This window comes from Bubalus bubalis, chromosome 2 (assembly GCF_019923935.1).
Source record: "Bubalus bubalis isolate 160015118507 breed Murrah chromosome 2, NDDB_SH_1, whole genome shotgun sequence".
In the NCBI taxonomy this organism is placed as follows: domain Eukaryota; kingdom Metazoa; phylum Chordata; class Mammalia; order Artiodactyla; family Bovidae; genus Bubalus; species Bubalus bubalis.
The window spans coordinates 53,067,828-53,080,946 of NC_059158.1; the positions used below are offsets into that span (position 1 = coordinate 53,067,828).

Consider the following 13,119-nt stretch of genomic DNA (forward strand, 5'->3'; position numbering starts at 1 on the left):
CAAAAATAATGACAGATGAAAAATGAAACATACAGAAAGGAATAGAGAAAAACTGCAGTCCATGGGGTTGCAAAGAGTTGGACACAACTTAGTGACTACACAACAACAAATATAAAGTATGTGGGGAAAAAAAAATCAATACCGACAACAAAAAATAACAATCCTATGTCTTATATTAAGATGAGTATGTGTGAAATTTTTAAACACAGTAATAAAAACATGGTAATTTAAGTCAGAATGATGGTTAATTAAGTTAAAGGGATCTCAGATCCTTGCACTGCTTAGGAGGAGGATAAAAATACTAAATAATGATTAGGTTTATAAGACAAAAAGGGTATCATAATATCTTAAGTAACTACTAATACCAAAAATGTATATAATATACAGTACTCTTATAGTACATGAATATACACTAAAAATGTTTAACTTCTAGGCCAGTGAGAGCATGTGTTGTGAAGGGTGGTGAGAGATGGGGTGGTTGGCTAAATAACGAAGAACTTAGAAGGCCAAAGGAAGATGGAATGGGAAAAAAAAAGGGAACAGAAAACAGACGGAAGAGCAATAACAAAAAAGCACTGAAAAGCTGATCAATTTACAAATATATATTTCAATAACTGCCTTCAATGTAAACAAATACCTAAATGATCAAAATAAGAGACAAAGACCATCACACTGGAATTTTTTAAAAATTGCAAACTTCAAGCGATATAACTAAAATACAAGATTACAGAAAGACTGAGGGCAAAAGGCCACAAAAAGATACACTAAGCAAACACTAACTTCACCACAGAACTGCAGAAGACATTTTTTCAGACATGCATAACACATGTGTAAAATCCCATGATATGCGAAGTCCTATGATTAAACAAAGAAAGAAAGAAAGAAAGTGAAGTCCCTCAGTCATGTTCGACTCTTTGCAACCCCATGGACTGTAGCCTACCAGGCTTCTCTGTCCATGGGATTCTTCAGGCAAGAATACTGGAGTGGGTTACCATTTCCTTCTCCAGGGGATCTTCCCGATCCAGGGATCAAGCCCGGGTCTCCCGCATTGGAGGCAGATGCTATATAACCTCTGAGCCACCAGGGAAGTTCAAAAGCTTCCCCCATGTCAAAGATTAATCAGGATACACATCTGAATGCAATGCAGAAACTAGTAAAAAGATACAGGTAGGAAATGCTGACCTCTTTGAAACTTTTAAAACAATGAATACAAGAAAATAATTACAATGGAATTTTAAGGATATTTTTAAATGATGAAATATTACTACCTATCAGTATTATAAGATACAGCTTATGGTTAAACATAAATTAAAAATTGTAAGTTCAAATATCATAAAAGATAAAAGTGAGAAATTAATGAACTAAGCATTCAGAGGGAGGGGAGAAACACCCTAAACCTAAATTCTACAGGAAAAAGAAATGATAAAGATATGAGAGACATGAATTCAAAGTCAAAACTTGCTTCTGTGAAAAGCCTAGTAAAATTTATAAACCCATGGCACACTGATAAAAACACACACACACACACAAGAAAAGTTAGCCTTGAAAAGGAGATAGCTCTGCAGATACTACAGATCTCCTTCATAAAGATAAAAAGGCATTATAAATTAGGACTATAAAAGAACATTCTCAACATGATAAAAGCTATTTATGAAAAACCTTCAGCTAACATTGTACATAATACTTAAAAACTGAAAGCTCCCCCTATGATAAGTCAAAAAACAAGACAAAGATGCCCATTTTTGCCACTTCTATTCAACTTTGTACTGAAACACTTAGCTGAAGCAGTAAGGCAGGAAAAAGAAATATAAGGTATCCAAATTGGAAAGGAAGAAAAAGTAAGACTATCCCAGATCACAGACAACACATATATCTTACACACAGAAAACTAATAAAGACTCTACAAAAAAAGCCAAAACAAAACAAGCTCAGTTAGAGAAAATAAATTCTTCTAAGTTGTTAGATATAAATTCAACAAGCAAAATGTGTCGAAACTATATACTGAACATGTGTAGTGTGTGTTTCTATGCACTGGCAATAGATATTTCAAGGAGGAATTTTAAAATAATAATTTAATATAGCATGAAAAATAAACACTTAGAAATAAATTCAACCAAGAACACACAAGACTTATACACTAATCACAAAACACTGATGAAAGAAACTAAAGAAGATCTAAGCAAAGACAACTGACAATTCTGTCCAAAGTGATATACAGAGTACATGCAATTCCTATCAAAATACTATTTTTCATAGAAGTAGAATCCATCCCCAAATTCATATTGACTTCCAAGGGACACCAAATAGTTAAAACCCTTCTTGAAAAAGAAGAAGGCTGAAAGATTTACATTTCCCAATTTCAAGACTTACTACAAAAGCTACAATAATCACAGTGTCATGGTGTGGTACTGATGTAAGGATAGGCAAAAAGACCAACAGAGTAGACTAGAGAACCCAGGAAAACACTCTCACACCTATGGTCAACTGATTTTCAGAAAGGGTGCCAAGACCATTCAATAGTGAAAGGACAGTTTTCTCAACAAATAGTTTTGGAAAAACTGGATACACATACTTAAAAGGATGAAATTACATATTATACTATGTATAGAAATTAACTCCAAGTGGTTCAAACTATAAACCTCTTATAAACATAGGGACGGATTTTCACAACTTTGGATTTAGCAGTGATTTCTGAAGTGGACCCAGAAATAAGTAGGACATCAAATGGTACAGACAAACAAAAGAAACAATAAATTAAAATTCATTAAAATGTAAAACTTTTATCACAGAATCCTATCAAGAGGGTGAAAAGAAAACCAACAGAATAGGGTATAATATTTGCAAATCACATATCTGATTTGATGCCCACAACACATAAAGAATTCCTGCAAACTGACATCAAAAGTTTTGAAACTGAGCTGACACACCCTTTTGCCAAAGATATACAAATAGCAAAAAGCACATGAAAAGAGGCTCAATGCCATTTATCACTAGGGAAACTCAAAAATCAAAATCACTTCTCACCATTAGCATGGCTTCAAAAAAGAGGAAAGAAAATAAAATGGTGAGCATATGGAAAAACCAGCATCCTCATATACTGCTGGTGAAAAAAAGTGAAAGTGAAGTCGCTCAGTCGAGTCTGACTCTTTGCGACCCCATGGACTGTAGCCTACCAGGCTCCTCAGTCCATGGAATTTTCCAGGCAAGAGTACTGGAGTGGGTTGCCATTTCCTTCTCCAGGGTATCTTCCCAAACCAGGGATCGAACCCGGGTCTCCCGCACTGCAGGCAGACGCTTTACCGTCTGAGCCACCAGGGAAGCCCACTGCTGGTAGGAACGTAAAATGTTGCAGTCACTGTGGAAAACATTTTGATGGTTCCTTAAAAAGTTAAAGAACTACAGAATGGCCCTGCAATTCTACTCCTAGTTTTGAAATAGGGACACATTTGCCTATCAGTGTTCATAGCAACATTATTCACAATAGCTGAAAGGTATAAACGACCCAAATATCCATTAATAGAGGACTGGATAAGCAAAATGTGATACATACATACAATGGACTATTAGTCATAAGATGAAATTAAATTCTGATACACGCTATGTAACATGGATGAACCCTAGAAACATAATCTAAGGTGAAATAAGTCAGATACACAAAAACACAAATTTTGTGTGGTTACACTTATAAATGAGGTACCTGTCTCTGTCTAATTCAGAGACAGAAAGTGGATAAGAGGTCGCCAGGGATTGGGGAAGGGAAGAATGGGCATTATTGCTTAATTGGTACACTCCTATATTGGAATGGTGAAAAAGTCTTAAAAATACTGACTGTTGACAGTGTGCAATATTCTCTTAATTATACACTTAGAAGTGATTAAAATGGCAAATTTTATGTTGCATATATTTTACCATAATAAAAAAATACATATATATACTAAAAGACATACAAATAAGTCTACCCAATTCTACATCCCATCCAACAAAACATTTATTAGTTTCTTGAGTCCATTTACTCTTTATAAAAATACAAGCAAACAACACTGTTATTCTAGTTCCATGGACTACTCATTACTTGGAAAAAAAAAACTGCAATTCATCAAGTGGGCAGGACCATCTTTCCTGTCTCACTGTGTACACAGTATAGTGCTCACCAATATGAACTTTAAAGAGGAAAATTAAGTATCCACAATAATTACCTCATTAATAATAGTCTGTTGAAAGAGAAGATAACCAGTCTACTATACCTGGTTCATTTATTCTGCCAAATGTATGTCTGGTGTTGTGTTTTCTGGTTTTGAAGCAAGCTTCACAAAAATCAAAGTCATCACAGTTTCTGCATTTGAATCTAGATCCATTGATGGGAAACATCTGACAGCCATCACACCTATTTTTAAAATAGCCATTGAGTTGATAAGAAAAACATGAGGTCAGCTATCAAATTTAATTCCAAAGAAAACCATTCCTCCCAAAGAAATCTAGCAATATAAAAATAAAACTCACGTAACCCCAGGGTGAACACTAGGTACCAATTCCATTTCTGATAGCAGCCCAGTCCAGTGAGACTGCTGAGGAAAGTCGACAATAACATCTTTTCCATTGGCACTGAAAGCTAGGACAGACAGAAATTGTTTGAAACATCTCTGTCACCAACAAAAACCTAAAATTAAATCTATACCTAGCTATGTGACACTGTATTATAGTTATTTTTGTTTTACAAAGAGTACTTCTCTTTTACAGAGGCATACTAAGACACTTTTGGATGAACTAACGCATGATGTCAATTGGGAATTAGCTTCAAAATAATGGAGGGAGAGGATCATGGACGAACAACTTTGGCCAGTAGTTGTCAACTGTTGATGCCAGGTGATGAGTACACAGAAGTTCTTTATACTATAGTCTCTATTTTTGTATACGTTAAAAATTTTCTACAATAAGAAGGTTCATTTAATTACACCAAGCAAAAACTCCATTCAGTATCTTAGGGAATAAAAATTACATTAATAATATATCTACTGCCCTTTGGTGAAAGCTACTCTAAATATTAACTTCTACATCAAGTTATTCTTTAAATTTATCTTTGCTTTGATTTGTAAAGCTTTGAAGAATCGCTTCAGAAAACTGTTAAACAAAACCGAAAACTGTTAAAGTAAAATATTAAATAATTGTTCTTATGTAATCTAAGAAACACTAATACCCCTGGCCCACTGGGAAAGTACCACCATTGTGGCCATTTTTAATCTAAGCTGTACAGTAAGGGGTTTTCCTACAAGAATGAAGGAAGAAAAAACAAAGAAAAATGGCACTGAGAGCAAATTTAAGATAAAATAAAACCACACAAATACTTAATCATTTCTCATGCAACTGTTAAAATGGATATGTATATCATTTAAAGGGTGCCATGTTTGATTTGAAATCTCAAGAATATCACATTAAACATAAAGTGAGGAAAATTTTGTGTTTCCAGTTGCTAACTTCTATCATTTGCACAAATCTGTTTCTTAAAATTTATTGAAAGAGAGAAAAACGCAGAGGGAGCTAGCCATTTGGCAGGATTGACAGAACTTCAAAGAACCCCAACACAAGGCCACCCTGAGACTGTAACAGACTGAGGTAAAAACAAAACCACTCTTTTAACATATCTGGTCACATTCAATCTAATCCAAACCACAAGCCCATCCTGATTAGTATAAACAACTGCTTCCTTGCCAAGCATAACCTCATCATAAGTCCATTATCTCTTCCTTCTAAACAGTATTTATTAAGATATCCATTCTTAGAATTAACCCAATTTCCTGAACCCTCCCCAAAAATACCAAATGCAAATTCCATTAGTCTTTGTTACACCACTTATGAAGACACCCCATTTCCAGGGTATGCATTCTCCCATCTGCAATGAGTTAATACACCCGACTCTGTCCAATAACAGGTGTGCTGCAGCTCTACAGAGTACTGAAAAGCAAAAGAATACTATGTATATATCATAAGGCTTGTTTTTCCTGCCCTTGAATGAAAAAAAGAGTTTATATTAGTTGATGAAAAGCTAAGCCCTTGGGAGTTTTCTTGCCTAGGTAATACTACCTTTCACAACCCCCACACTTTGATGAGTCACAGATCCCCACTTGTACTTTGGTGTTGTGACTGAGGCTTTGACACGAACTTTATCACCAATTTTGATGTGAGAAGGAGAACTTGGTGGAGGATAGCCTAGAGATTCCAATAAAAAAAATATATAATTAGCATTCATTTTGGGGAACTCTGAATCTAATTAAGAAAGTCAAAAGAACTTAATAAAGAATGCTCTCACCTATAAGTTCCACATGAATATACCTAACCCAGTAAGTGCCTCCTTTCTGCTGCCAATCACACTGCACATTGAGGTCATGTAATCCATCCCTATCCAATTTGATGACTTTGCCCACATCTCCTTCACACACCTCTTCATATGTTCGACAGCATCTAACCATCATTCCCACCTAAAATTAAGTTAAAAATACAGTCCAATGTATAGGTGAAACGATCAATTGTAAAGCAGCATTACTCTATCCTAAGAAAGAATTTCCTCTAGCACCCAGCATGCTCTCAATAATTTTACACAAAATGGCACCAGAACTCTTAAGAAAACTGCCTGGCTTGATGTTTGGGGCAGGAAATATATAAGATGAATTTGGATCAATCTGTGCCAGAAAGCAAGGGAGCTATCAAAAAGATCAATGGGTTCCCTCAAAAGAACAACCTGACCAAGAGGAAAAATGACTGAAACACATCAAATCCATAACAGCCAAGAAACTCATCATATAAGCAAATTAAAGGTTTCTTGGTCATCTTTTTATAGTATAGGATTACCAATACACAACTGAAAATTCATAATACAAGCAAACAAAAAGCAACCACCTATTCTGCCTTTCCTATACAAACTATTTTACAGTGACAAGAGTTGATAAAGCTTTTTTCAATGTACAGAACTCTAGATAATAAATTTGGAAGGAATGACAAATTTAGAAAATCACTATTATGCATAATAGATAATAACATTATTATTTAGATAATAGCATTATCTCGATAATAACATTAATCACTACTAAAGCTCCAAGATGGACAATTAATAGACTGGATGGTACAGATGACAACACTGCATGGCGGGCCATAATACAATCCAGTCTTTCCCAAGATGCAGCCGAAGTCCAATCAGCCTCCAGCCCTCATTCTGACTTTACAGGAGATGCAGAGGACAGGGAGGAAGATGTGGGACAACATAATTTTAGTCACAAATAAATGGCATGAAAAGAAAAAAAAAAAGAGTAAAAAATGGTTCTGGGTTAAAAATACACATCACCCAAATGTGGGTGTAATCTTATTTGTATCTAAATCTTAAAAAATTATTGTAACAAGCTATTTTTGGAAAAAACTGGGAAAATCTGAGCCAGAATTAGATAATGAGATAATAGTAAGGAATTACTGTTTACTTTGTTAGGCAATGTTAAGTAACAGTACTGTCAGTATGTTAAAAATAAAATCCTTTATTTAGAGATACATGTTGTTGACTTATTTAGAGGAGAAATGAGACCATTTCCGGGATTTTCATTGAAGTATACTAATGGGTCGGGAAGATCTGCTGGAGAAGGGATAGGCTACCCTCTCCAGTACTCTTGGGCTTCCCTGGCGGCTCAGGCAATGGCACCCCACTCCAGTGCTCTTGCCTGAAAAATCCCATGGACGGAGGAGCCTGGTGGGCTGCAGTCCACGGGGTCGCAAAGAGTCAGACACGACTGAGCGACTTTACTTTCACTTTTCACTTTCATGCATTGGACAAGGAAATGGCAACCCACTCCAGTGTTCTTGCCTGGAGAATCCCAGGGACGGGGGAGCCTGGTGGGCTGCCGTCTATGGGGTCACACAGAGTTGGACACGACTCAAGTGACTTAGCAGCAGCAGTAATGCAGGAGACCTGGGTTCGATCCCTGGGTTGGGAAGATCTCCTGGAGAAGGGAAAGGCTACCCTCTCCAATATTCTGGCTTGGAGAATTCCATGGACTATATAATCCATGGGATCACCAGTGCAACTGAGCAACTTTCACTTTCACACTAACTAGAGAGGAGGGCATGGCAATTCACTCCAGTATTCTTGCCTGGAAAATCCCATGGACAGAGGAGCCTGGTGGGCTACAGTCCATGGGGTTGCAAAGAGTCAGACACAACTAAAGCGACTTAGCACACACACACATTCTAACTATAACAAAAGAACTAAAATATGAAAAGAAAGAATTTAAGATGGAAAAGGACTACACAAAAAGCATAGCTAAAATTTACAATTAGATGGCAAGAAGAGTAATATAAAAAAAAAAAAAGCAAAAATAGATTATAAAAGTGTCCAGAATAGGGGTAATCAGGAAGCACAGGTGTGTGTGCCACATCATTGTGGACAAGCCACTTTATGCACATCTGCTCCTCTGCCCTCTGCTCCAGTCACAGTTCCTCCCCTGGTATGTGCTGGGCCCTCCCTCTCTGACTTTCTGAGATGCTCAAACATTTGCTGAATGAAAACCTAAGCAATCAAGGTTCTAGCCCAATACCATTACTCACCTGAATATTCTCTCTCACATACACAGCATAATCATCGTTGCTTAAGAAATCAGCTCGCTTTTTATAAGTCTGGCTCTCTGTTACAACAGCACCAGTGGACTACAAAAGATAAATACTTTTTTTTAAATGGTGAACCAGATAAACCTACTTAAAAAGAAAGTAGTAAGTGAAATCCATAATATTAAAAAAGTAATAATATTCTATGTTTTCACTATAAAATTCTTCACTTAAATAAAGACTAATAGCAACAGCACTGTAAGCAGAATAAATCTCAAAAGCTGAAAGTACAGAAAATTTCTGAGGCAATTCCAAATCAGTCCCATAAAACAACTTACTCAAATCAGAAGTAAATATGTCATGTAAATAATGATTTTTTTAAGATCTTCTCTAATGGCAGCCCAACATCAACAGATGTTAAAGCTAAAAGTAATTAAGGCACAGAAATTTCAGGCAGCACTTAGTAGCTTTGCCACATGCCCAGCAGAACCACAGACAGGCCCCATGGAGTAGTGCAGAGGAATCCAGAACTCAGAACAGATGGGCACAAGGGAAGCACAGACCATAGCATAGGCCGTGTCATCCACATCCTCCACCACCTCCTCGTCTGAACATTCCTCAGACCCTGTGTCTGCATCCGAGAGATCCGTGACCTGCACATCAGCATGGTCCAACAGCCACCCAACCAAGGCTTCCACTCCTAGGAGCAAGCACACACAGCACAACCACCATGAGGACCACAGCGATTGCGTGCCCGAGGGGCCTCTGACATTAGTATTTCAAGGGAAGCCTACGAACAGAAGGGTAGGCACATTAAGTCAAACAACCATAAGGAAAATATAGTACCTGGCAAGCCAGCAGCATTCCCAGAGGCACCAGTGAGTGACTTGAGTGCAAACTCTATGTTCCTTCTAGGAAATCCCATTTCCATGAGCTGAACTACAATAGGCAGAACAGGACCAGGAGACTGCTTGTGCTTCTTTGCTCTGACTGGGCGAATATGCTGCACAGGGACAGGGGTCGTGGCCTCACTGGAGCTGCAGTCTTCAAACACAGGGCTCAATGGGTGGGTAGACTCCACAGCCAGACACTGACACACAGCCAAGGCAGCCGCCTGGGCAAATGAAAGCAGAGTTTGTAAATCAAGGGACTAAGAAGTCTAGAGAAATGGAAAGTACAGACTACTACAACAAACTGCAGTGCAGAAATATAGAAACCTAGGCTTACATGTGTATTTTTATTTTATTTTTTTTTATGTGTATTTTTAAATGAATGGATAAAACATGTTTAAAAAAAGACAACTTTCACAGTTTAATGCAGTGGAAAGATTCAATGGCCCAATAACTTCTGCTTCAGTACACACAGTCTACCTCATAAATTACCAAATTAGCAATGTCCACTAAGGAAACTTCACAGAAGCACTGAGCTATGAGTGAGCAACAAGCCAAGGTGAACAAAGGTGAGAGGTTTGATGGGGTGGGAGAAACAGACCCTCGCCCTTCCCAAAGACAAGTCAGTATTTGCCATAAAGTAATGGGGCTAGATGCCATGATCTTAGTTTAATACTGAGTTTTAAGTTTTTTCTCCTCCTTTACACTTATCAAGAGGTTCTTTAGTTCCTCTTCACTTTCCACCATTAGAGGAAACCGCCTATCTGAAGTTGTTGATGTTTCTCCCGTCTATCTTGATTCCAGCTTGTAACTCATCCAGTCTGACATTTCTCTTGGGATGTGCTCAGCATAATGGTTAAATAAACAGAGTTACAACAGACAGCCCTGTCGGACTCCTTTCTCAATCCTAAACCAATCAGTTGTTCCATACAGGGTTCTAACTGTTGCTTCTTGACCCACATACAGGTTTCTCAGGAGAGAAACAAGATGGTCTGGTATTCCCATCTTCTTAAGAGCTTTCCCAGTTTGTTATGATCCACACAGTCAAAGGTTTAGCGTAGTCAATGAAACAGAGGTGCATATTTTTCTGGAATTCCCTTGCTTTCTCTATGACCCAACGAAGTCGGGCAATTTGATCTCTGATTCCTCTGCCTTTACTAAACCCAGCTTGGATATCTGGAAGTTCTTGGTTGGCATAATGCTAAAGCCTAGTAGGCAAGACTTTAAATATGATCTTACTAGCTTGGGAGATGAGTGCAATTTTCTGATGGTTAGAACATTTTTTTGGTACTACCCTTCTTGGGAATCAGGATGAGGACTGACCTTTTCCAGTCCTGTGGCCACTGCTGGGTCTTCCAGATTTGGTAATAATTATGAATTTTGGTCAAAATATTCTTAAAAACTGTTTGAATACCCTGGAGAAAACAGGAATAGGGGCAACCTTGAGCACAAGGGAAGCCCACAGGGAAGCCACTAACAGGGGCAGTGTCACTGGGTGGCGACCTGCTCGAGCAAGGACGGGTGAGGGAGAACCACAAAACGTGCGACCTCAAATCCTGGGCTGACTGCAAAGCTGAGCATGTGTGAGACTGAGGGGCCCAGCCAGAAGAAACTGCTGGGAGACCCAGTGCTAAGAAGATGGCATGCCATCCCAGTCCAACGAAGTTTCAGCATTTTGGTCAAGACACAAAGGTTTCCACTGGAAGAGGTCCTAAATCTCACAGAATTAGAGACTAGGAGCCAGCCCTAAGGAGAAAACGATAAATCATCACCAAAAATTCTAGAACCAACCTCCTTAAGACTGAAGAAAACTACCACGTACTGAACCATCTACAAAAGAAAATAAAAGACATTTCATATAGAACAATAAAATGTCACCTGAATTTCCATCAGGATCAAGGGAGAGGGGATTCCCTGGTGGTGCAGTGGTTAAGAATCCACCTTGCAATGTGGGACACCAACTGGATCCCTGGTCCAGGAAGATCCCACATGCCATGGGGCAACTAAGTCCATAGGCCACAACTGCTGAGCCAGGGCACGAGCACCTGCAAGGCACAACTACGGAAGCCCTCACACCTACAGCCTGTGCTCCCCAACAGGAAGAGTCATCGCAATGAGAAGCCCACGAACCAAAACCAGAGAAAGCCCACGTGCAGAAATGACCCACAGCCAAATAATGAATAAATAAATCTTAAAAAAAAAAAAAGGAATCAAGGGAGACAAAACAATCGTAGCTCTCTCTCTGGTACAAAAGCTCTTCCTGATTCATATAGGACAACTCTAGGTCTACTTGTTTCTCCAAGTCTTATTTTTCCCTCAACTCTGGGCATCTCCCAACATGGCTCTGGGCTGCATCTGCTCAACACCCTTTTCACTGATTAGCTCCTCATTCCTCCGCATCCTGTTTTTATCTGACAAATGACTGGCAACATAGCCTTGCAACAACTTTAACCCAATCTCTCATCTCAGGTTTTCAGACCTAAGGAGTAGCTGTCATTCGGACTTGGTCTGAGAAAGCCTGGCACCCTCCTCCCCCTGCTGCCCCCATGCCCAGTATTTCCTGAAGAATCCCTTTACACCCAACTGGCTTCCCAACTCACTCTGGATCCTGGCTCCCCACAGGGTCTTAGTCTCTGAGGATTTCTACTAGGGTATTTTCCACCTGCCAAACTGTCTGCTCAAGATTTTACTCCTGTCTTTGATTTTTTTTTCAGAATGTTTAATATAGTACACAGCAAGAAAGATTTTTTAAAATATCTAGTCTTCCATGTAGTGGGCCATGGAGTTTCCATCATACTCAGTCCTGATCAGGTCTCTTCTATGGGAACACGCCCACAGGCCCCCTCCCCGCAGTCCATAGCGCGTGCAGTGCAGGGCACATGCTCCAAAACAGGGCGTTGGCTGAGAGCCTGGGCATGTTCAAGAAAGGCTTTGGAGTGAGTGAAACAAATGAGCAAGCACCATACAGTGCTCCTAGGTCTAACAGCGCTCTTTCAATAATCCTGGAAAAAGATCCCTCCATGAATACTTGAGCATTAACTCATGATGAATCTAGTTAACTTTTACAAACAATTTACAGAAACTCAAAATAAGATTAAACTTTTAACTCATTCATTGTCTGACTAGTATTGCAGTGCTCTATGACAGATATGGTTAAAACCTACCTAGTCATAAGAATTATTTTGGCATATCACTTAAAATTCAAACCATATCCTTAAAAGAATACACTTCTGGCACACACACAAAATAAAGCTATTTATAGTTTAATGCAGCAGATTAAAACTACCAGGTCTACTGACTATACCTCAAGCTCTTGTTTGTCAAATATGGCCTTCACAGGAGACGGCTGGGTGGCCGAGGCCAGTAACTGCTGCAAGAGGATCATGGGGGGCTGCGGCCCTTCAGGAGACATGTCCACAAGGTCAGGGGATACAGCTGCTCCATCATCTGAATTTAAAAACAAAATATGGGTATTTTCAACCACATACACCTCTTTACTATGAAAGACAGTGCACTAATCATGTTAAACCATATATGATTTCTACCTAATCAAGCATTAGACAAGTAAAATCTTCAAGGCTTTTTCACTCCCTACTTTCTGGCCTCAGTCCTTCTTTAGTTCATCTGTCTGTGTCTTTAAAGCCAAGCAAAG

The 13,119-nt window shown here is 38.7% G+C and overlaps 1 protein-coding gene across 8 annotated transcripts in view; it reads right to left on the reverse strand.

Moving 5' to 3' along the window:
• Nucleotides 1–13,119, reverse strand: part of HERC2 (HECT and RLD domain containing E3 ubiquitin protein ligase 2) — a 238,331-nt gene that overhangs the window by 95,745 nt on the left and 129,467 nt on the right. For all 8 annotated transcript variants that reach the window (XM_044932091.2, XM_044932094.2, XM_044932108.2 and 5 more), the window contains 8 exons: nt 12,772–12,914; nt 9,424–9,691; nt 9,141–9,277; nt 8,581–8,679; nt 6,305–6,473; nt 6,079–6,204; nt 4,501–4,609; nt 4,245–4,384 (listed from right to left, as the gene is read on the reverse strand). In XM_044932091.2, the coding sequence (XP_044788026.2) occupies nt 4,245–4,384; nt 4,501–4,609; nt 6,079–6,204; nt 6,305–6,473; nt 8,581–8,679; nt 9,141–9,277; nt 9,424–9,691; nt 12,772–12,914 (1,191 nt within the window). The remainder of the gene's footprint in view (nt 1–4,244; nt 4,385–4,500; nt 4,610–6,078; nt 6,205–6,304; nt 6,474–8,580; nt 8,680–9,140; nt 9,278–9,423; nt 9,692–12,771; nt 12,915–13,119) is intronic.